We start from the raw sequence: 25943 nt of genomic DNA on the forward strand, positions 1-25943 counted from the left end.
AATGAATGTTTTTACTAAAACTAAGGGAAAAAATTAGAAGTAATTTACCTAAATAGAGTTCTTTCTGAAAGGGAATGCATAGTTACGCATTCAAATTTAGGCACTGAACAAGAAAAACAAAAATTTCTGTTTACTTATGTCTAATCACTTGCCATTTGTTTAATGTTTCAAAATGTAAAAACATATTAATGCAACAGTTAGTTAGATAGCTCAGTGTACTAAACCATGTTTTCACTACTATCTTCAAGTACCCAAACTTTAAACCTCTGTTGACCACTGAGGTTACACTCTAATAAGCTGCAGGCATATTTCTATCAACTACCAATTGATACAGCTGTGTTTCAAACCTAATTGGAATTTCTTTCTGAAAACTATTACATTTAAAACCAGGAGGTTGCCAGATTTCCCCTCACAGTGCACTGTGTACATTCTTTATTTTAAGTTACGTGGTGGTAGGCAGCACATTAAAAAAAAGTCTCAGTATTAGGGGCGTAAGAGAAGTAGTGGTATTAACAACAGTTGACAGTGCCATTCCATTAAAAATAACCATAATTAAGGGTTAATTTAACCTTAATTAAAACTACTAAAAATTAAGAACTGAGCCTCTGAACAGAAAGTTTTCATCACTTTAGAGGCCACAGTACCTTACTAACAAGCTCACAAAAGAAGCATAAAACATCTATATAAATATGGGAGGCTTTTTTGAGAAACTATGACATATTTTAAAAGTACTGGAAAAAGGCCAAACAGAAATAAATAAAATAGTACATTGTTTTTCCATTCAGCAGTTTATTGCCCTGAATAAAAGGGAAAAAAAATTTAAAACTTTTGAAAAAAAATGGTAGTTAAGAAGAGATACCACAGTGCAAATAAACCAGAACCATTTATTAATATTCACTGTTTTTGATAAGGCTGCTCTTGAACAAATCTCAGTGGAAGGCAGAAGTCTAGACTATTAAGAAAACAGTATGACAGCCAAGAGCAAACTGGGCCCATCCGTTTACAAAACCACTGTGGAGCATACTGAGGTATATTTCACAAACATTTACCCAGATATGAAAATCCTCTCCCGTGGGATCTCCAAGTGCAAAGGAAGAAAAAAGTCTCACATCACTTGCTATCATCTTGATTGCTGTCTTCAGTAGAGCAAATCATTTAGAACGTCAAAAATATTACTTTTATTCAAGTGGACTGAATATTTTCTGCAGGCACTGACTTTGGGTAAGATACTTGTCAATGATCATTCTGAATTTCTGTGATTCCTAGTTCCAAGCCAAGTATCAACTCTAGCATCATTTTAAATATGTATAGTGTTGAGAGATCATTAATTTTTCCAAACCTTCTTCAGTGTACAAATATTGTTTAGCGTTTTTGTGTTCATTACTCGATACCTTACCATTATGACTAAGCCCATTTAATTCCCCAAGTTAATTCCACCTTCTCTTAAAAAAATCTACCTATTCTAAAAACTGCTTTGGTAGGAGGTCATTAGCCACATACTCTGTGTTCAGTTCACTGAAGAAAGATAATCCAAGCAGACATCCAGTACTAACCAACAACATTAGCACAGGTCTCATGGGGTAATGCAAGAATACAGCCAATCCTTTAAGTGCTAGAATGTTATTCTTAGGTTAGTTCAAAACAAACAAACTTATTGTGTGTCTGCCATTAAGAGGGCAAAAAGCTGTGACAAGGTCAGGCACTATAATACCAGTGCCTCAACAGCAACCATGAGATGCATCCCGCTGCTCGCTTCAGACTTACAGCTCTCTCCACAAAGAAATGCAGCAAGATTCAAACACTGTACATAATTTGAGCACACCACAGCTAACAAGAATGGCATTTTTAAATAATTGTCAGAATACCTACTTACTGCACACTATACTCAAAATATTGGGGGACACACAAAGCTTTATGCTGGAACAATTATATGAAATGTTCTAAGGTTAAAGGGAATTTAGAAGAAAAAAGGACAATTTACTCTTGTTTTCTAAAGATTCCCTTCTGTCAGTGTTTTGCATCAGAAAAGCAAAATACATAAATTATTTCCAAATGCTCATAGCCCACTATGCCTTTAAGACAAACAAACCTAGGTATTACCAAAAGTAAATACGTGGGCAGCTTACAACATGTAGCTGTTTGGAGTGAATGAGAAGCTGCCTCAAATGGTATCAGAGGATGGGAAAGTAAAAAAAAGGCAGGATCTCCAGTTTAAATCAATTTTCAACTACTCTTTTATCTCTATTTCCAGATAAGATTCTGCATAATTCAAAGATATGAAAGCAAATTACTGATCTAAGTAGGTAATAAAAATTCAATTCTGGTTACAGGAAAACAGTTTATCGTACAGAATATTTGAAAGGAATGAGAAATCACCCAGACACACAATCTTAAAATCAATTATATGAAACATATGTTCAATAATAATTTTTCTTTTTTTTTAGCATCATTACTCTATCTCATTCTGTGTTCTTAAGTCAACATCAGTTGGAAAAGGACAGAAAACAACAGTAAATTATGAGAAGGAAAAAAAAGCTGCAAGCTGTGCGCTGGAAATGGATGTAAAGTTGGTAGGGAAAAACCCTAGGTTAATTTTATAAAACTAAAATGCCCTTAATTTGTGAACCTTTTAAAAAAGTGGTTATAACTTCTGATACAGCTCTTTGACAAGAGCTCTGAATGCTTACCTCACACTTCAATGAACTCCTAATTTTTTAATGACTGAAACTTCACATTTCTTAATGTTTCAATAAGATTGCAGCATAGCTTGCTGCTGCCGCCTACATGGTTGTGTGTCTAATTTACCATCTCCCTTCCAACACACAGAATTTGGCAGAATATGACAAGATACAAATTCATATATGAATATTTTTGTACTTAATCACAGGATTCAGTGTCTTCTTCCTAAAGAACCACAGCATACTTTTTTAACTTTCAGGTCCTAATCTCCAAATATCTAAGAACAACAAATAATCTGACACACATTCTTCATGCATGACACTTGTTTTTTAACAATTCATTAGTCATTTTGGAAATAAATAAGATAATACTGAGAAAACATATTAGTAACAAAAAGAGTCATAAGGACAAAGTATGCATTCAAACTACACAGGTGGGATTTAAGTTTTAGACAAAATCCAAATATACTACGTAAAGGAATAAATTGTAACAGAACACAACCCTCCTTAACTCTACTCAGTGAAATAAGCACAAGGGAAAAAAAAATCTACGGTTTTTAAGCTCAGTTTAACCTGACGTAGGCCTAAAGCTACTGAAGTACTTCAGTCATAACTGTGAAATACTGAGAACCAACACTGCTAAAGGGAAAGCTGAAACTGCTTAGATACCCTACCTACCTACTGATTTCCTTATTTTGCATGTTGACATATTTTTTATCTCTTTTCCTTAGATTTACACAGAAGCTCCAAAGACAACTGCAACACTTGTGCCCTATGTTGTAATCCCCATGTTCACAATTAATTTACATTATAATGCAATTCTGTATGGCAAAACTATTTAAAATAAACACTTACTTGAAACTATTTTTCTTAATTACTGGAATTTTAAGGTATTATATATTGTTTCTTAAGCATAAATTACAAAAAATAAGTATTTAATTATAAATAGACATTTATACTTTTGATAGCCTAGATAAAAGCATCCTTACTCTTTCTCTGCATCTCCTTCACTTTCTTCTGCATGATCAAAGCTCCAATTACTTTTAAAACCTCCATCTCTCTTCGACTGGGATCTATCCAAAGCTGAAATGAAAACAAGTTAAGGTAAGTCCTGATTTCAAGCTGAGTTATTAATTAACACAAACTAAAGGAGTAAACCAGATGCATGTATATTCCCCAAGTATTTATTTTATTGATGTCAGTGTTCAACTATCATCTGATGATTAAGTTCATCAATGCAGTGGCAATTCATTTACTTAAATAAATATGAGTATCTGTCAACATCTTATTAATGCACTAAGTTAGCAAACTGTTAAAAATGATGACCTGAGATAGTGTAACAACTGTTTTCAACTTATTTCAACTGTTTTATTGAAACCCATAAATTTAAGTGTAGCTTCTCTGATATGAATTATATATGTTACATGCAGAAAGGGTTCTAAAATTTATTACTTCATTGTCTAATACCCAAACATATATATTAATTTTTCCATATAAAACCAACAGTTCTGAATAATCCCAAGTTCCATACTTTTTTTTTAATTCAGCATCTGACACTGACCTGAATTAACGTTAAACGCTAACTGAAATTTCAGTGTTATCATCAACTAAGTAAAAACCTGAACTTTCTTAAAACAGTCATATTACATAAAATTTCAGATTTCTCTACTGTGGAGATTTTCATATAATACAATAGCATGGGGTATTCTTTAGTGAGATGGTCCAAAGCATGGAGACAGCGCTCATTACAGCAAGACACTGTTCCCTCTGGACCCTGACTACTGCAACCAAGAGCTATCTCACACAAATTCTGCATGACAAACTATGCAGCTGCTTTGATTTCAGTACAATTTACATGTGTTTTTTCTTACTACATTTTTCTTTACATTGTGGAAATGCATTTAAAAATAATAAATGCAACTCTGATAGAAAAGAATAAGAAAACCACAGCCAACAACAGATGTCTATGACAACCATATAAACAGTGCCCCCAGAAATATTTATTGCATATTCAACCTCTGTTTCCTTCTACTTGCATCTACTGCAGGCTTCCTGATCTGTGGGTCATATTTTTGCGTTTAACAACTATTCCTACTTTCTTCTTCTCCCTGCTTGCTTTTTAAACCAAGCCTTCTTTAAAGAATCAACAGTATCTTGCTCAGCTTAATTATATGAGAAAGTATCTCATTTAGTTTGTTCTGATTCAAACTGGCACCTTTTGCTCTTACTTAGTACTCTACTCCTCCACTCCATATACTTTGGAAGACAGTAATATGTAATCCTGCCTATTCCCTCACGATTGCATAGATCCCTGTTGCGTCCTTTCATAGTCATCCTTTTCCCAGGCAAAAAAGTGAGTCAGCTTAATTTTTCCTCAGATGAAAGCTGTTTCATGCTTTTAAATAACTCTCTGATGCTTCTCTCAGAACCTCTTCTAGTCTACTGCACCCCTTTTGAGAAGAGGATACACACACTAACAGGAAAACTCAAGATCCCATGGATTTCTACAGAATCAACATGATGATATTTCTGTTTTGTTCTTTATTCCTTTCCTAGACCTACTTTCACTGCTAAGGAGAACTGCACCAATCTTTATGTACTACATAATTCCATCTTTCACCCGTGATTGGTTAAGAACCACTTCAGAGCCAATCACTGCCTACAAAAATCCTCTTTCATACTTCTCATTCACTTAGATTACTTGACATTTACCTGCTTAATTTCATATATTATTTTCAACCCACATAACTCAAAAACTGAGCATCTACAATTTGCTTTACATAGCCAGCCACTATACTAACCCAAGTAAAGTTTAAACATCTGAAAACTTTGCCACCTTGCTATCATACCGTCTTCCTTGTATCTGTGCACCAGTGTTAACTCAGATCCTCATGCAGTTCAATTCAACTCCTTCTATTAAAAAAATTATTTTTTTTTTGCCCTCTCTTTCCATCTGTTGCCAATTTTTTCTTACAAAACTTTTCATTTTATTCAGAGGCAACTTAGCCTCTCCCAAAGCCTTTGGTAAAGGACTTTACAGACATAATGATGAAATCAGATCTGGTCTTTATTATCATTTCTATGAATTTGGGTTGCACGATCACAAAGCTCACTGATGTAAAGTTCCTCAAACACTTCCAATGCCTTTTAAAAAAGCTGCTATCATACTAGCTACCTTCCTTATCTGTAGCAGAAAGATGATGCTAACCACTCATAACACACTACAGCCATTAGCTCCTTTATTTCCCAGTTCCTCTTACAACACTTGGAGGAATGCCATTTGATCCTGCTGCCTTGTTCACAGCTTGCTTCATGTACTGCAATTTCCTCCACTGATGTTTCGGTTTGAGTCATATACTGTATCACATTCCTTACTAAGAAAGATTCTGGCATGGACAGATTCTGTGAGTGTTGTCAAAGCAAGTGCGAGTGATTCCATTCTTCAGCTACGACCTTATCTAAGCCGCCTTTCACAACCAGGTTGTCTATGGACCCTCCAGATACTCCTGAAACTTTCCTGCTGAGTTTGAACAAATACTTAACAATAGTTCTGATGCTTGTTGGGAGTTACTAATTCATTGTAATTATAGGTTAAATCTACCAGCTTTTTTATTATTTTCTAATTTCATTATTCAGATAAAAGATCAGATTTAAGCAGCATGATGTTTTATTTCAGATGTTATACCTTACCCTGCTGTTTAGCCAGGCCAACAGTTGGGGGGGCCTTTTGAAATGTATTTAAATAAGCAGGATGCATACTGTAAGCCTCCAAGATGCTATCTTTAAAGAACTTCCAAGCTGGCTGCAAACATTTTACACTCCAGCTTTTCATTCCTTTTCAAAAAGTTTCTTAATATTTTCTGTAGTCCTTTTTTTTTTTTTTTAAATAAGCATTTCTGGATTGGACAGTTTGTCCACCACTACTGATCAATGCAGCTGACTATGCAAGAACAGTATAAGTATCCCAGTTCTGCTCACTCAATTTTTACTCTCTCTAGCATTCTTGGTCCTAACAAAAATGTAAATCTAGAAATAAACCATCATGTTAGCCAGGGTGTTCACCTGAGTTACTTTATCTGAATGGTCACTTGGTATCTGATTCTACACAGGAATTTTTATTTTTTTTAAAACAGGGATAGCAAGTAATCTGTTCCATAGGCTAAGTTGTTGACTGTTTTGTACTAAGGTTTAAAGCTGGCACCTCCATGTTGCACTTTTCACTATGTACACTATCAAGCCCCTTTTAATCAGCAAGATGCTTTCATACCCAGAGGCTGAAAATATTCAGAAAAGCAGAGTTCACTCTAAGGTATTTAGTCAATAGAAGCTAATTGCAGTACCTCTGCCCAAGGAAGGCAGCATGCTGGAGCAGATTGCACTATCGTTTTTCCTCCCCCACAAGCTCCCTTTGGTGCAGTGACACCAAGGGAGATAGCAATTCCAAGCCCAAGAAAACACCTGTAATTTAAATAGACTACTTACACAGGTTTAGCTGACATAGGTTACTGCTTTCTGAACAACTCTGATCAGTTACAAGCCCTTTCTAAAAAGCCAATTTAAAAAATTCCTGAAAAAATAATCTGTATTTTATTCAAGACATTTCTGTCATTATTAACCACATCCTGAAGCCAGCCTTTTAAAAATCCCCATACAGTCTTTTCATGTAAAACCCAATTATCACATTTTGGATTACAAAGGAAAGTACGCTTGTAGGAAGACCGTCAGAAAGCAGATCAACAACTTAAAGTTACTATGTGTGGACACTTTTGTAAATTCCTTTAGCACGAGTTACACTCACTCAACAGTGTCAGAACGCAATTCAATGGGAGTGAAAAAAGTTCATAGTGAATCTCTATGAAAAAAGAGCAAAGTTTTGCAGCTGCAAAAAAAAAATTCTTTAAAATTCTGCCTGTCTAAACACTGAGATGAGGAATGACATAGATAGTATTTAGTAAAGTGCCAATGTCCAGCAGAAGACAGTATCTCAGAAGATTTTTTTCGCATGTCTTTTACCTCTTGCTCTAAGGTAAATCATTCCATATGAATCTATACTATAGCTCACTAGAAAAACATCCCCATTGCTTTATTATTTTGGATATGATACCATATTGGCTTTGTGTGGCAATTTTTTGGTCGTGGTGGAGAGCTGCAGGGGACCTGGAAAGCTGGGCCTCACCTCTGTACCTGGGAAGATCACGGAGCAGACTCTCCTAGGAGATAGGCTAAGGCACGTAAAAGACAAGAAGCTGATCCAAAGCAGCCAGCACAGCTTTACTGAGGGAAAATTGTGCCTGACCAATCTGGTGGCCTTCTATGATGGAATGACAGCAACAGCTGAAAAGGGAAGACCATCCAGCCCTGTGTCCTCAACACAAGAAAGACATGGACCTGCTGGAGTGGATCCAGAGGAGGGCCACAAAGATGATCGGAAGGTGGGAACACAGAATCACAGAACACACTGAGTTAGAAGGGACCCACAAACGTCATGGAGCCCAACTCTTAGCCCTGCACAGGATCATCCTCAAGAGTCACATGTGCCTGACAGTATCATCCAAACACTTCCTGAACTCTGGCAGCTTGGAGCTGTGACCACTTCCCTGGGGTATATTATTCAACATGGAGAAGAGAAGGCTTCGGAAAGACCTCATTGAGGTCTTGCAGTACCTTAAGTAGGCTAATAAAGGAGGACAGAGAGAGACTTTAATTATATGGACAGATAGAGATAGGACAGGGGGCAATGGTTTTAAATGGAGAGAGGGAAGATCTGGATTAGATGTTAGGAAAAAATTCTTTACTGTGAAGGTGGTGAGACACTGGAACAGGTTGCTCAGAGAAGTTCCGGATGCTCCATCCCTGGAAGTGTTCAAGGCCAGGCTGGATGGGGTCCTGAGCAACGTGATCTAGTAAATGGTATCCCCGTCCATGGCAGGGGTTGGAAATAGATGACCTTTAAGGTCTCTTTCAACCCAAATCATTCTATGATTCTGTAGAGTTAACTCACCAAGAAGCCAGATGCATTTACTGTCCACACAAAGACCAATTTTTCTAGTAAAGTAACTTTTCCATATGCATCACTGGACTGCCAGCATAACTCCCTACCACTCCTGGAATATAACAGTACAGACTTTAAGGTTTCTATTATACACAATGGCTTTTATAAATCTTTCATCTGCCGAGAGCTCATCTATTTCTGCATGTCCAAGAACCATCCTGAACATGAAACCTGAATCAAACAAAGGTTTAATTCAGGACCCAGGTGCTTTTCCAGGAAGACCTGAAGTTTACAATCTTTTCCCCCAGTTACACTGGTAAAGAAATAATACAATCCTCATCTTACAAATGCTTAGACCATCACAATCGCAACCAAATTATCAGATACTGCAGTGTTCACACAGAAAATGTAAATTAATTTAAATGTACTCAGAATCATTGCCTTCATCCCAACTCATATTTAAGTAAATTAAAAAGAATGCTTCTGAGCTGTCTAATCTGTTGCTCATTTAGAGTCATCAGATATATTGTTAAGAGGATAGAAGTACTCATAAAATCCTGACACAGAAATGTTTTTTTGGTTTACTTTCCCCCATTGCTTCATTATTCTTCTAGACAGGCTTCTATGCAAAATAGCTTATCTTCCAGCTTTGATACCATCAACTCTAGTACATCAACTCTGTAACCAGAGTGAGGTTGCATTTTCACATTCTGAAGCAGCACTACATGAACAGTTTTACACATCCCTCTCACTTCCTAAGAGCTGGGGCTTCTTGCTCCTGTCCTGCACCCTGTGACGTGTGAGCACTGACAGCAAACCTGGGGAAGGAAACTAATTCAGGCAAAAACCCCTTGAGCAGCAGAGGAGGGGAAAAGGTTTTTTTCAACCTTCTCAGCTCCCTCATCTGTTCAACCATACTAGCACAACACAGCTGTGACACCACAGCAGAGATAAGGTCCATCCAGGAACCAGGATTGTTTAAAGTACTAAGAAATTTGTAATACAAAGAAACTTGCATGGAATTGTAGCCTAACCTAGATTTATGGGTATAGATTTAGAGACCTAGTGTTTAAAAGATGCTTTAACTTTCTGCTTCCTTAATTAGCTGCAGAGGCAAAACACATCAAAAGCACCTCCAATAATAGGCAGTAATCATAACCTGATAGCAACTGAAATATTACGTGAAGCAGAGTTTAGTAGTAAAGTTCTGTGATAACCAGTGTAATGGATACTAAATAAAGACATTCTTTCTCACATGAAGGAATTTAATTTCTCAGATGGCTAACAAAAACCCCCACGCCCTTTCAAGAATGTGAAGTCAAGAGAAAACCAACGGTAAATATAGAGCATCCACTCCTGGACAAAAAGTTCGCAAAGCAAAAGCATTTATGAAAGATCTGTACTTCAAAGATGGAAACCATCTGCATATTCTGATAAATGGGTTTTTTTTTCAGGACATACACACTGGGCCGCTTACAGTGCAGAATATCATACTGAATGACAGGACTGAAGAACACAGAACTGTGTAAGTCTGATCACCTGCCGAACTGTGTTTAACATTTTTAAAGTATTAACAAGGAGTAACAGATGAGGATAAAGGGATAGAACTTTGAAGTATGTTAAACATGTTTTTTTATGAAGCCTTTCAAAGTTTTTCTGGTTAGGCAGTGGTGATAACCACATGATGGATTAGCGTTTCTTGACCTTTTGTACTGATTGTCCCAGCAGAGATATAGAGGTACCACCCAAGGATGCTGCCCTTATGACAGCATCAGAAAACAATACAGAGTACTTCAAGAGGTCATCTTTATTTAAACCAGTAGCAAAAGGAATGCTGCAGAGAATGTGGGTATTTTCTTCTCAAGGAGACAGGGACCTAGTGACAAAGGACATGAAAAAACCTGAAGAACTTGATCCTTTTCTTTTTTCCATCACCCTAGATTTCACTGCTACGTTCTTCTGACCTCACAATTCCCCAACTTTATGCAGAATGTGTGAGAATGCACCATCACCCACTGTCGAGGAAGGTATGATTAAGGAGCGCTTAAGCCAGTTGTGCATGTAGAAGGTCCATGGGATCAGACAGAATGTATCTGATGGTGCTGAGGGAGCTTGCTAATGTCACTGTTAGGAACCTCTACATTATCTTTAAAAGGTCATGGCACCAAAGAGGTTCCCAAAGACTGGAAGAACATCGCTGCCCTTCAAGATGGGCAACAAGGATGATCTGGTGACCTAGAGGCTAGTCTGCTAAAGATGAAACTTATTCTTTACCATGCGGGTGCTCAGGAGTAGACCAGGTTCAACCAGGAGGCAATGGAGACCAGACAAATCCCTAAGCAACCTGCTCTAGCTGGGCTTTGTTTGGACATGATGCTCCAACAAGCAGACAAATAAAACCAGTGACTGTTCATAGGTACAAAGCACTACCTAAGGCAACTGCGCCACCATCACAAACACATCCAAAATGAAGTAGCTTGGTCACTTTTCTTCTTTTCCCTCTCTGAGTAAGTCTGACACCCACTCAAACTTTCCACACAAGTAAAATAACTGAAATAACATCAAAAGCAAGTTCCAACAATAAATGGGGGAAAAAAGAAAAACAAAAAAGTAATTTTTTTCATCTCTAAGATTATGAATATAAATAATTCTTTATTTAAGATCATTATTGCTAGACTGGAGATATACTAAAAATTCAGAAAGGAAGAACAAAGTTTCATTGTTTTTGAAGGAAAGGTAAGTATAAGAGCAGTATCCTCCTTTTTTTATGGATAAAATTAAAGGATAAAAGATTAGTTTAGGCTAGGAACAATTTCTGTACTGCCAATTTACTCACAAAATGTGAAAAAGTATCTAAAGCTAACAAGCCATTTCAAGGAAGACTGACAGTTGAACAAGAATTCCAGAATACAATCTCTGTGGCAAATCAGTATGTGATGTTAATCATATAGGATCTCAAATTCTGAATACTGGAAGAGTTTTAGAAGATAAGCAAAACACAGCAGGAAACCTTACAGTATATTATGCATCTGATTTGCACACTCCGTTATGCACCATGGGATCCATCTTCATGTAAAACCTAAGCTTGTCAACCCAAAATACAGCAGCACTAAACAAACAGCAATCTATTTTTAGAAAGTGCTGCAAGGCAGTTACATACAGAATAAGATTAATAACCTAGCCTAACTACCTGGAAATTAGGCAACTGACACTTTGAAAAGGTTTCCACATTTGCTGCAATAATTGGAACATCAGGTTGAAATAAAGCATGTATCTACATACCAAGAAGAATTAGGAAAAAATATCAAGAATTTGTACTATTTAGCACTTCTGGATTTATCCTGTAAACTTTCAAAGATTATGTTAGATAGATATTATCCCCTGTATAAAAACATACAGAAATTAAAATCCAGAAAGGTTCCATGATCTCTCCAAGAACCTAACATGCAAATGCAGGACAGAAAACTCTTACTGTGGTTTGGGTTGCAAGGGAACTCGAAGATCATCTTGTTCCAACCCTGCTGCCATGGACAGAGACACCTTCCACTGGACCAGGCTGCTCAGAGTTCCATCCAGGCTGGCCTTGAACACTTCCATGAGAAGTGTTTCTTCCATAACAAGTAACTCTAAAATGTAATTTAAGCTGAAGAAAGCAAGACATCTATTTCTATGTTATCAACTGTTCAAAATTCACATGAAATGGACAGCAAAAAAAGCACACAAAGAAAATGCTCAGCAACCTCAAATAAAAAAAAAAAAAAAATCAAAAATGTGGTCACATGAAAAAGGCACACTTCCAAAAAATTTAAGCAGGGAAAGGACAACGAAAGAGTTAGTTAAACTCTAAGTGGTTAGAAAAAAATCTGTATTTGCCTTTCTGAAAAGGTTGAATTCCTGGGTTTTTTTCCTATTCTTAGCGACACTGAGAAGCTTTCCTACTCATATGAGAGAGCAGTCAGGTTAACTGGATCTCTGATATTGAAGAGTACCAGACGAGCTCCACCAATACTTCCCTCCCCCTAACTCCAGGATTAGTTTTCAGCCAACTTGCCATGAAGCCGGTGGAGCGGCGCTGCTGACTCAGGCACAGCTGTGAGCACTGTCTCTGGGAGGGGCACCACTGTCACTCCGAGCACCACACAGTGGGGCCTGAGCCTGTCCTAAATTGCTGGCACAATTCCTTGCACAGCCATACAGCATGGCCCCACACATGGGGCCTGCTAAGAGCTAGAAAGTGACCCTGCAAATTTACATACAGTTAAAAATCAAGTATATTATGTCTTAAAAACAAACAAACAAAAAAAAAAAAAAACAACAGTAAAATGCAACACAAATACATGCAAGAGTCTCCTGCTCACATTGTACACTATATACTTCCACTTCCTTTGCAATTAGAGATCTTTACATCATGCAGTGAAGCACGATGTATGTAATGCAACTCCAGTACTGCATCAAAAGCATTGAAATCTTTCTAATGGAAGTACTAAACTTCTCCAGAACTAACAATGAGTTTAAGGAACACTGACAATTGCTAACTAAGCCACAGTATGCTAAAATTCACTGACCAGCCTTTATTTTTTAAAAAGCTAAAAACCAACTTTAACATCCCTTGAGAAACAAACATTTTCTCAGTAATTCCTCATAAAAGCAGTGAAGATGAAGAAGTGCTATCAACCAATTCATTTTTAATAAATAATAGATGCCAGCCTGCTAATTGCACCTAGTTATAAAACTACTTTTCAAGAAACAGCACTCAAAACACAGCTGAAGCAAAACCTTCCTAAGAAATGATCCTGCAACCAGAGATGAGTTTCAGCCACTTCCATCCAAACATGAAGCACCTGCTTACCATGATCTATCAGTTTTTTCTATCACAGGGCACAGTCTTTCTTCCACCTAATGAGCAGAGCCTTTTCTAACAGTCTTTGCTAGATGATGAAGAACTTCTTTACCAGTTACAGATAATTTTTTGTGGTATTCATCAGGTGAAGCAGGTAAAGATTCAGCTACAATATCCTTGCCTTACAGCAGAACTATTAAATCTCAATTAAAGATTTACTGCTCCACTGTGCCAGCTATATGCAATCATCATAACCTGGACCAGAGCAGCCCTGAAGTCCACTTTTAAAAGTTTAGTCCCAACTGTAAAGGATTCTTAAATTGTTTCTTTAGCAATAAGCCTTGGTAGAAATAAAGTTACAATGGACTCTAGTAAATGTTTCTGGAGGAAGTGAGCCTCAGAAATTACAAAGGCAATTGTAAATATGAAACCTAACATCTACTGCATAGTTCAAATTCTCATCTAATGGGCTCTTGAATAATCTTTCTGTTTGACTGGCATATTAAATTCTGTCATCAGCAGGATATTCATATTTTGCTAAATGAGCCATAAAAATTGGACATGCCAAACAAATACAACATTATATCCTAAGACATTAATAAAAATACATCAGTAGAATGAATTTGAGTACAAATGAAACAATCATATGGCACTGGATAAAAACACGTTCATGAAAATAACAAATATTTTGCAGCTGTTTCTTACAGACATAAATTTCTAAAATTACACATTATTAATCATGCATTATAGTATTATGTTTTACCACACCAGCAGAATATTATCGGTATTTATCATTCCTAAAACACTGTTGTGGCAAGTCTTACAATAAAAGCAACCAACCAACCAACAAAATCTCACAAACAAAAACACAGGGAGACTTTGCTCCAGCTTACATGGTTTGAAAACAAACAAAAACTTAGGAAAGCTTCACAGAGTTTCTCAGTCATCACTGTTCTTTATTTATAATCACTCAAGATTCAGTCAAAGAAAAGATATCTCAAAGTCTTTCATTCCAAATTATTCTTTCATGGAAATTCTGGGAACACATTCATAAATGTTCCCTTGACTCATGCAACCCTTACAGCACCTGTCCGTTAACAAATAGTTTTTAAACACCTGTTGACCAACTTGGGAAGAATAACCACAGCCAGATAATTTATTCCCTCCAGTCGCCAGCCTTCACCATAAACTTGTTTTTTGCAGAAGTTAATCTGTTATTTAAAATAATTGCACTTCCCTGGACAGAATAAAGCTGCTGTTAAACTTTGGGATATTTTTGCTTAAGTTACGTATCACACCTTCACCTGACTCAACAGATCACCAGGCAGAGATGAAAGGGGGAATGTCCTACCCTTCTCACAGAGTCTGTATGCTCTCCCCAGTCCAAGGCATTGTCCTGTCTCTATAGTTTACCCTTCAGTGAGCAAATTCAACAAAGGTTTGGCAAAGTGCCAGTCTGGCAAGACAGTACACAGCAAGTTCAATTTCTTTGGCAATCAAGTGGTAAGTCTCAAAGGTGGGGGAGAGCACAAGCAGCTTTGCTTCCAAAATGGAGTTGCACCCACTACGGAACTGACATTCATAAGCAACTGACTTGATCAAAAGAAGACACCAATTTTTACTTCATCACAGCTTATGGTCAGCTTCACCTGAAAATATTAGGCATACTGGGCTGCTGAATACAGTGAGAGGAAGCTAAGAACACGTGCTTTTTAAATATTAAATGTGTAAGATAAACTGTCAACAGATTTAATTCTACTAAGTGAATTAGAATAGTAATATTTTTACTAATGTTTAATTTTCTTCACCTTAGGTAACTAAGCAAGTGTAGAGTATAAAACATTTTAACCTATATAAGAATGCCTCTACCTTAAAAAAATCCTCCAAATTGGGACCAAATAGGTGCTAAGACATGCCAAGAAAAAAAAAATTTTCTCAGTGTGCTCCCTTCACCCCCCATTGCAAGTGCCTTTTAGAACAACCAAGTTAAAAGAACAATTACATTTGCCCTTTTTCCCTAAAAAACCCAGAATTTGTTCACGGTTTCTCGGCAGTCTCCCCCACCGCAATAGCTCCACTTTTATTTATTTTCTCAGTCTCCTGCAGCATCTCAAGCTTTCCTGCACACTCTTCCACTCCTTTCTCTGCATCACACACAGATGAAGGCATACAATGCCCTGACTCCTGAGTGCTCCAGCTGCCCTGACGCCTGACTGCCCAGGCAGTGTATGGTACTACCACCAGTCAGCAGCAAACTGAACCTTGCTGAGGCAACACTGGAACCTTCTCTTCAGGGGAACTAATTTTGAATTCTGTTTCATGGAAGCTGCCAAGTTTCATGAAATTTCTAGCTATTTATCTCTGAGTCCTTTACTCCTCTGTGAAACAAAAGAGTTTAAGTTTTGGGAAAACAGAAGTTACACTACTGTGTTTGTTACTCATAACAAAGCACTAGCCAGGGACCAGATTTTCTACTATGATACTGAACAGGTTGCCCAGGGAGGCTGTGGATGCCCCAACCCTGAAAGTGTTCAAAGCCAGGTTGGATGGGACTTTGAGCAGCCTGTTCTAGTGGAAGGTGTCTCTGCCTATGCCAGGGGGATCAGAACCAGGTGGTCCTATGAGTGGGAAGGGAGGAGGCAAAATTACGAGAGGTGACTCAAAAAAATCCCTATTGTTATAAAGCAGTATTTAAAAGTGACAAGTTCAGTGATCAGTCTCACATTACAGGACCTGCTACAACACAAAACACTTCGATGCTCCTCAGTTATCTCAATTAAGAGGCAATGCTAAAACTCTATCAAAGAGATGAAGTCTGATACTGCACCAAAATTCATTCAGTACTACAAGTACAAACAACAGTACTACAAGCCAAAGTAGTTGTTGAAACCACCACAATAAATAACCCATTTCGCTTTATTCTTGTACATAAAACAAGAAGCAAAAGACTAAAATATATAAATAGGCTGATCAGAAAAGTATCTATCCAAGCATGACATTTGCAAACTGCTGGTTTATGTTTGCTATCAAACCATATATTGATGTTACTACTTACGTTATTACTGTTACTTTTTTAGTTATATTTACACAAAGAAGTAGTATACCTGTGTAAGTTATACTTACACAAAGAAGAGTATAAGGATCTCTTCTATCAACATTCTCATTTCATTTATTTTTTTGCCACTAAAAACTGGTATAAAATCTGTACTTTTTCTGAGGAAAGACTAGTGCTTTACAACCAAATCCAAGTGCCAGAAAATAAGACATCCCAAACAATACAGTTAGTTACTCTTACACCTGAAGTTTCTCTGTCCCACTTTGTGAAAAATTATTACAGCAGAAGTTATTTATGAAAAACTACCATATAATAATGCCTCCTAATGAAGACCAGAAAATTGCACTTTGGATGCTTTCCACTCCAAAAAGCTGAGGACAAGCCTGGACTCCTAGAATCCTATGTCTCAAAATTAAGAAGGTGATGATGTGGAAGAGGACTGGAGCACAGCCTATTACTTTAGAATGCATTGCTAAGCATATTACAACGTATGTTATAGAGCAGTAATTGATAAATTAAGTTTATTTTTAGTATCTTTCTACATGCTTTAAGAAGCACCCTGCCTTTTTAATATTTCATGCCACCTCTCACCCGAGTTCGTCCAGAACATATAAAAAATACAAAAAGTAAGAATATATTTTCAATTTGACTTTTCTGAGAAATGGTTCTCAACAAGTGAGTTTCACTCATAGAAAATAACCTGTTATTGAAGTCCATAAGAAGATTCCTTACTCTTAAGACCACTGGAAGGGACAGCTGAATAGTCTTTAGGTCTAAGAAGACACATGTGCAGTGCTGCAAAGAAATTCTGAATGGATCAGAGGACTGGGAGACATAAACAAGCCAGGGAAGAATTACAAATTCACCACTTTCAGATAGAAAATTACTCTCAAGAAAAACAGAAAGAAGGAACAGGACATGTCTGGACATTAATGAGACCAATGCAAACCAGAGAAGAATTCAACAGGACAAAGCAGGAGTTTATGTACAGAGAAGAAGGTCCATGATACCTGAAACAACTCTTCCCCTCATTTTCAAGCTCATCGTTATCTCCACAGGTCATAAACAAAGCACCAGAGACTGCTTCAAAGACAATTACAACAATTAATAATTAAATGGCACTGTTAAGAAAAAAACAGTTGTGGCAGACTGAAAATTTAAGTGTTCCACGTGAATATAAACTCTTCTCTACCCTCCTAATTTCTATTGCTCCAGTGAGATTTTTCAATATGATTAAAAACAAAACCAAAAAAAGCAGAGGAAAGGCTGCAGAGACAACCACTTCAAATGACAACTCTGTAACTCTACACTAATACACAAAAGCAGGGTATTTCTGTACCATCCCAGAATGTCAGCCACCTCTAAGAAAATACACTAGTCTACAACCCTTGCTTTGGTGAAGACAAATCTTTACATGTGAGCTGAAAGAGGAACAAAGCAATACTCTGGAGTCCTCTGGCAGACAACTGTGAAGTTTGTTCTGCTGCTGCTATTGGGTAGTCCACATAGTTTTCTCTATTGTTATGAGGAAATCTGTAGTCAAGAAAACGGAATGAAAATTGAGCAAATTCCTGTCACGGTGTTGCTGAAATCTCTCGGCAGCTCTGAAGGTAAGGACTGGCAACATTCCTTAGAAAGGAGATCCTCGAAAAGCAAATTCAATACTGGTTCTCAGTGTCACTACTGTGACCACCAGAAGACTGAAATAAGAAAACAGGAACGAATAATACATTTCTCCTTTCTTTTGGATAATACTTTAAAGTTTACCTACTTTAAATTTCATGCTGGAGAAGCAAAATTACGATTTCTTGCAAGTCAGTGTCGTGGTTTTGCCCACCAGCCCATTCCTGGGGCTGAAAATGGTTTTGTCCAGGTAATTTCCGGACAAAAAGGCCAATCAAAAGTCCAGTGACGCCTTTGCTAATTACATCTTCAAGAAAACGGAAGAGAAGGTTGTTGGCGCAGTTGGAATTGGTAGCAGCAGCCATGTAGGAGAGAGGAGTAGCGGGCCCGAGCAGGGCCAAACTCCCTCCTCCCCCGGCTTGGGCCGGGGTGGGGGGAGCAGGTGCAGCACTGAAGTCCTCCCTTCTTTCTTGTAAGAGAGTGAAGAAAAAAAAGTTTCTAACTGCTTGGACAGAAACCGCTGTGGAAGAATTCCAGCCGAAAGATAACGGAACTTCCAAGGTTGAAGCTGGCAGTTGAAGTTGCAGCAAGAAAAGTAAAGTGCGAAAGGGGGGGCTTGTTCCCCCCCCCCCTTTTCGCTCTCTCTCCTCAGCAGGGAAAAGACTGAAAAGTAAACCCTGCTACTTGTAAAAGTTTGTTGGAGTAAGGAGACTCCCCATGCGACTGATAGAAGAGTCTGTGGATGTACCAAAGAGAACCGAGACTTCATGAGAAGGACTGAAGTGAGGCAGAGTCCTGGTGAAGATTTATGACTCTGAGGAAAACCTGTGCTGGAGCAGTAATGACTCAGGTGGAATACTGGGATCCGTGTGTATGTGTGGATCCATACTGCTGTTGAAGATTTTGTGACCCTGAGAAATCTCATGCTGGAGCGAGACGGCCCATGTGAGATGCTGGGATCCGTGTGTGTGTGGATCCGTGCTAGACCCATGCCGAGAAGTCTATCAAGGACTGTTCTCCCATGGGGAGGGACCTCCATAGGGAAACAGGGGTGAACTCTTAAACCATTATCCCCTGTAACCTTGTGGAAGAAGATCCATAGTAAGCAAGTGTCCCCTTGCAAGCCTATGGAAGGAAGACCCTTTGGGACCTGGGTAACCTCCAGCCTTCGGTCTTAGCCCAGGAGGGGGGTAAGCCCAGCCCTGGAAGCCAACACAGAGCGAAAAAGAGAGAGAAAAAGTTCCAACTGCAACGAGAATACTGCTGCTACTGAAGATCTATTACTAGAGAGAGAGAACTGGAACTCCGAAAATACAAAATGAGATTACTTCTTCTCCTTGGACTAGTATAAAAGGGGAAGAAGTATTTCTGTAAATATATAGCACTTCAACTTGAGTAGAAATTGCTGTAAATATAGTTCTTTAGTTTTTAATTTATTAATAGTTTTTGTTTTACTAGTAATAAATGTTTATACTATTTTCCCCCAAATCCTGTCTCTCTTTTGTCTGCAAAACCCTTCTCTCAACTAGTAGTAATTGTGTGGGGGGTAGAAAGCAAAATTGACCCAAAGCAAAACCACAACAGTCAGTAATAGTGGAAGAGGCAGAAAACAGGAGTTCCCATAATTTTCCTCCAGGGGTAATGATCAACAGTACTCTCTCTCCCTTTCCACATGTTTAACATGCCTCCTTTAAATCCAAGGGGATTTGCCTATCATGCTCTATATTTTAGGTGTGATTATCAATTAAAGAACACAGGAATTGCTGCTGATGGAAATATCAAATCACTAAAGTTGTATTCCTCAATATCAGGAAAGATTTCCCATGTAACATGACTACTTTGTTAGTGTGATTTTCTGCATATTTGGCCCATAACTTTGAAACATTACTGTACAAAAGTAAACTCAGCACAGTCTTACTAATTCCACTTGCAAACTACATTAAATAACAAAAATAAGGTACTTTCCACACTTATAAATTCTAACAGTCCTCACACTTCAAGAAGAGTAATCATGCATGTCCTGTATATCAATGTATATGAGATATGTATCAACTATTAGCAGTGCTCCAGAATGATAATGAACACAGCTTCATAAAGAGTCCAATATTATAGTCCTGGGGTCTTTTTCACATTTTTCACATTTCATATTCACTGTTAAACAGTGCATACAATACAGCATAAAAAATGACGACACATTAGATACGCAGAACTGGACAAAAAACATGCACTAGTATGAATCACTGCGCTCAGGAACAGCATTACCAGAAAGGCAACAGATAAATCATTCAAGGAACAACCTTCCAGAAAGAACATTTTGTTTTCACTGGAGAATAAAATAATAAAAATATTAAAGGAAGCACTTCTACAGTAGAATGATTGACGTATTTCTTCATAGTAACATCTGTTACACTAAATGAGAGAAAAACAGTATCTTACTGGACATGTGGAATCAAAATCAAAATTCTGAACAACTACCATAGTGAAAAGTAATTTATTTAATTTAACTGTATGTTATGTTAAATTGACTGATAGTCAACATAAGCATGGCAGCACTAGAAATGTCTATGTACATGTACGTATATACACCTGCATATATACACACATACAAAGGTACGTATTTAGCCTGCACAGTTTCCATTAGACTGAGTTCAACTGGTGATAGATCTAACATCCATTTGGCCTATTCTTCATCTGTTTCACACAACTAAGGCAAGGATGGACAGAGAAGTCCTCCCTCTCCTCTTTGCCAGCCTCTAAGAAAACACTTCCAAAAACATCAAGTAAATACTTTTTGGTTATTGCTTACACAGACTTCAAGAGAGTTGATGAAGTATACACACTCAGACTAGTTATGGATACAACTTTAGACTCATGTATTAATCATCATACTGCAATAAAAGTTGCTGTATTTCCAACTCCATACACTTTCATCCCTGTTTTTGTCCCCGTTATACTTGTTCCACAAGTCTGGCACTCTCACGCTTGTCTAGCTTTTGGATAACGGTGGTTCTAATATCATTAGGTTGATCCAATATGCTGGTGTATATTTCAAGATTGCAGATTGCCAAAAAACTCATGTGTGTGTATATATATATATATAGCTAGAGATATAGGTATCTATTTATAGATGCTCTATGCCTTTACTATTTGCTATAAACATCCCTAATAAGTACTTCTCCACTAACATCTGAAAGCCTTTTCCCTTTGCTTCAAACCAGTACAAAGTTTACCATCTCTTACTAGATCTGTTCCAGTATTATCACCCCATTTGGACTTGGACCACCCTCAGGAATTTTCTGTCACCACCATCCACATTAGATTTTCTTCACACATGGGTGCACACTCTTAGGGTTTCTATCACATCATCAGTCCTGAAATGAACACGTCAAAATGAACAACGTGCCCCCAAATAATGGGGAAACACAAAACCAGCTGATTAACTCAGTTTACCCATCACGGAACACTGAAGCTTCAACTGGAGATGCTATCCAGTTAGTCCTGCTGTTGGAAAGAGCACTCATAAGCAAAAAAAATGTGGGTGTTGCATATGAAATCTGTCTTTTCTTGACTACTTGCTGGTTGGACTAGTGGCCAAGGTGTACTTAGACAGTGGCTAGTCATCACCTTGACACTTTCAGCTGCCTGCACAAACCTCACTATATTCTGTGCAGAGTTCAGGAAAAAAAAGAGTGACATTTCCCCACCAAACCCTTTATAGGTATAAGGGACAGAACATGACAGCTGTTATTAACAAGAAAGAGTTTCTGAACATCAGAACTTCGGATTAATTATTTAAAACAACAAGCAATATTTTGTTCACACAATACATCTATTCCAGAACACGTAGTAATGAAAAACCAAAACCCAACATCCTGCAGCAAGAGGAAACCTGCAAGAGGTACGTTCTGTGTAATATAGGTACTGCAAAATCTCCAACGCTAAACTTATCCCTCCACTTGAAAAACTCTACTTATGAGTAGTTCATTTCTGTAACATATATATTTCTTTGTTATCATCATGGTAATTTGGCAGAATTTTGCAGACTATTGGCCTATACCATCAGGAGATATGATTATAGAATTTTGCAAGACTACAACAGCAGATTTTTGGATGTATCAGTGAAACTGTAAAAGCTCAACAGTTAAAAATACTCGAATTTCAGGAGACTTTTTGCATTACAATTAAGGGCTTTACAGTGACAAAAAAAATCTCAAAACAGAAATAACAATCCACAATAACATCACTAATTTTGTACGTATAACAGGAAAAAAAAATAGGGCTTTACAAACGCTAAAGGTTTCTTTCAAGTGCAGATAATAAGGTTCATCATCATCTTCGTATCGCAAATGTAAGCACGACCCCATCCCAAAATTAACCTCAGTCGCAAACCTTTAAAGAAGCCTTTCAGAAGCAGACTCATTTTATGGTGGGGCGAGAGAGTGCGGGCTAGGCCGGGGCCTGGGAGCGGACTGGAGTCAGGGAAATGCAGCCCTGGCCTCCCCTCCGAGCCCAGCGCTAACCCTGCCCGGCGCCCCCCGAGCCCACCGCCCTCCGAGCCACCACTGATTCCTCCCCGCCGCACCGAGCCGGGCTGCTCCCGGCGCTGCCCCTACAAAGAGAACACGCACCGCACTCCCAACGCCTCGCAACAGTATAAGAAAGAAAGAAAGAAAGAAAGAAGAGAAGAACCAAATCGCCCTCATTAAGCCCTCCCTCGATAGCAGGTCTCTTTACACCAGACCTAAGCACGGCACCCACCCTTCCCCCACCACGAAGCCACCTCTCATTGTCGTCGCCCCCAGAGGGGACCCATTACCCCCCTCCGTATGCACACACACGCCCGCCTCCCCCATTCCCCAGTCTGTGCCATGCCCCTTTGCTGGTCGCCAGAAGGGAAGCGCAGCCCGCGGGCCACATTCCCCCCGTCACAGCCCTGCACGCACCTTCCAGAAAGGAGCTGTCTCTGCAGCCGCCGCCGCCGCCACCGGCCATCTTCCCGCTGCCGCGCCGCGCTCCCTCACTCCATCGCCCAGCGCGGCGGCGGGGCCCGGCCCTTCCCCCGGCCTGCCCGCCCCCACTGCGGAAGGCTGGCTGACCCGCAGCGGCGGCAATGCCGCCGAGGCCCGGCCCTCTCCCGCTCCCCGGGCCGCACTGCCTTCCGGCCCCCGCGCAGGAGGAAGCGGCGGCGGCGGTAGCGCGCCCGCTCCTCCCTCAGCGCCCGCCGCCGGCACTCCCCGGGCGGCTGCAGCCGGGCCCGGCACAGCGGCTGCCGATGGCGCCCGGCGGGGCCGATGGGCCTGGCCGGGACTCCGCCGCAAGCGCCTCCGAGAACGGGGGGAGGACGAGGGGACGGTGCGCGCAGCGCTGCCGCCCCTCTCCTCCATGAACGGCGCTTCCCTGGCCGGCCCCGCGGCTCTCCCGGCCCGGCAGCTGCCGGCCCTCCCGGCCCCCGGACGGTAAAATGGCCGCAGCAGCGCTGCGCCCGGCAGTACCTCGGGCTCTCCCGCTCCCTCCTCGACCAGCCTGGAGGCAGCAGCTTTCGGGAGGCGAGGAGGTGGATCGGATAAAATGAATGGAGTTTGAGGAGTGCAGGAGTCCATTGCGCAGCGCTGGGGCCCGCTGGCCTCTCACCTCGCTCCCGCTCCGGCAAAAGGTCTTGCCAAGCTTCAAAGATTCCTTCCTATCAGTCATAAAAATCTTCTGAGGCCTGATCAAGGCATATTTAAATCCAAAACCTGGATTTTGCAAAATGTGCTAAAGTGAAATTGCAAGTCATGGCACCACGTACATTTGATTTGTAAAAATCCTTTTTTAGCATGTAAGGTTTTACATTTTTAAAAGCTGTCCCATGAAGCCTAAGCAGCAAAACCATGCATACTTTAAAAACTCCAAGGTAAATTATGGCAGTCTAGAGTTATGGAAAACGAGATGCTCCTTTCTGAGACAGGTTCTTTCATCTGGGATTCCAGTGACTAGAATTGGGAAATTTTTATGTCTAATTTAAGGTACCTAGTTCCTAACACAACTCATCCCTGACAAGTGAGCTTCCAGAAATGCTTGAACTGAAGAGTTTGTAGACTAAAGTCCTAAATTAGGTAAGTTGAAGTACCTATATGAAAATTAAAAACTAGAGAGAGAAAAAAATTGTTTTCCTTCTAAATTGGTTATTTTTGTTCCTGAGTTTTCCGTGTTGACATCAACCATATCCATAAGCCAGTGTGAGAGTGCTCAGTTTTTACACAATAGAGGCAAAAAGAAGCAGAGAAGAGGCAGAGCTGGCCTGGAAGACTGCTCCCCAAGTGCTACGTCACACCACGACAGCTAACAAACAATTAGAAAGAATCCCAAAAGCTGGAACAGTGCTGGCAAACCTACAAATCTCAATCTTCAAAATCTCCTTAGGAAAAAAATACTTTTTCTGAAAGAGAGATCACAAAATATTGTTTCATTAGGAACAGGATTAACAGGAAACAATTAGGAAAAATCAATGCAAGCTAATTATACAGAAACCAGAAAACCATATACTCAATAGAAACCTAATATCAAAAAAAAAAAAACCCCAAAACTAAAACCAAAACAAAACCAGAAATGAGAATAAAAGGAATTTTAGAATCTAATTTTCAAAAAATAACCTGTTGTATCTTAGAAAAGTGTTGTCTAGACAGAAGGTTTGCTGTGGAGGTTGCAGCATTAATCCACAAAAACAAATTCCTATTGACAGTTGAGACCAGACTGATTTAACTCTACCCAATTCTATAAAACTTTTAAAAAACTGAGGATTGTGAGTTATGATTATGAATTGGTTGTATAAATGTTTGATACACAGTAGTGGGGTTTTGTTGATTAAAGCATCAGGTACAGCTTCAGTCTTAATGAACTGAGGCACAGTATAGATTAAAATACCTTTAAAAGTAGAAAGGACAAGGGAATGTTATCAATATTCGAGATATGTGGTTGATTTTAGGCTTTTCGATTGATAATTTAACATTTTTATGCAAAAGAGCTACCCCAAAATTACATCTTATTGTTCTGCTCTTTATCCTTTATTTCAAAGCTCTTTAAGGATGCAAAAGGATAACATGTAGTCAAAACTCTTATTAATTTATTTTTCATTAAGTTTTTTATACTATTCTTTTTCTCTGCCTTAGAGTGGTTTGTTTATCCATGTGAGAAGTATTTGTGAGGGAATGCAACACTGAGAGCACTCAAGACTTGGAAAATCTTTTCAGCATCCTTTTGACTTTGCTTGGAACCAGAGGATTTTCATCATGTATGAGAATTGACTGAGTGATCAATGAGAAAGAGAGAACTAGTATTCCCCTTCCTGCTGGGGGAAATAATACAGAATTATATACAGAAACTGAGTTTTCTTCCTGTTTTGAAGCAAAAATTTAATTGCATTCACAGAATAAGAGCCCAGGGATGAAATGCATGAGATTGTTACCCTGTCCTTGGAGGTGTTTGAAGACAGGTTGGGTGGGGTACTGAACAGCTTGGCCTAGTGGATGGTGTCCCTGCCCACGACAGGGGGGTTGGAACTGGATGATCTTCAAGGTCCCCTTCCAACCTAGACCATTCTACAATATCTTCCTGGCCTTTAGCAGCCTCTAGAAGCTGACGCATCCCACTGTGGGCAGTTGACAGTTGGTGGCCACAGTCCAAGGTCCTGCATTTACAAACCCTTGCACGTGCCCAGCTCCCTTCACATAGCACCATGTAGAGTGGGAAGCTGATTACTTTATTAGGCAAGGATGA

The 25943-nt window shown here is 39.2% G+C and overlaps 1 protein-coding gene across 3 annotated transcripts in view; it reads right to left on the minus strand.

Annotated features, from left to right (window-relative positions):
* SENP6 (SUMO specific peptidase 6) overlaps window positions 1-23353 on the minus strand; it is a 72252-nt gene extending 48899 nt beyond the window's left edge. The window contains exons 1-2 of one of the 3 annotated variants that reach the window (XM_027892388.1): window positions 23132-23353; window positions 3668-3761 (exon numbers count right to left, since the gene is read on the minus strand). In XM_027892388.1, the coding sequence (XP_027748189.1) occupies window positions 3668-3761; window positions 23132-23180 (143 nt within the window). In that variant the 5' untranslated portion in view covers window positions 23181-23353. Of the gene's footprint in view, window positions 1-3667; window positions 3762-7160; window positions 7192-23131 lie in introns of those variants that run through there. The other 2 variants (XM_027892389.1, XM_027892390.1) reach the window with 2 other exon arrangements.
* Window positions 23354-25943: the final 2590 nt, after the last annotated feature.

This window comes from Empidonax traillii, unplaced genomic scaffold, assembly GCF_003031625.1.
Source record: "Empidonax traillii isolate 1590-97213 ecotype Southwest subspecies unplaced genomic scaffold, ASM303162v1 scaffold348:size657943, whole genome shotgun sequence".
Lineage (NCBI taxonomy): Eukaryota > Metazoa > Chordata > Aves > Passeriformes > Tyrannidae > Empidonax > Empidonax traillii.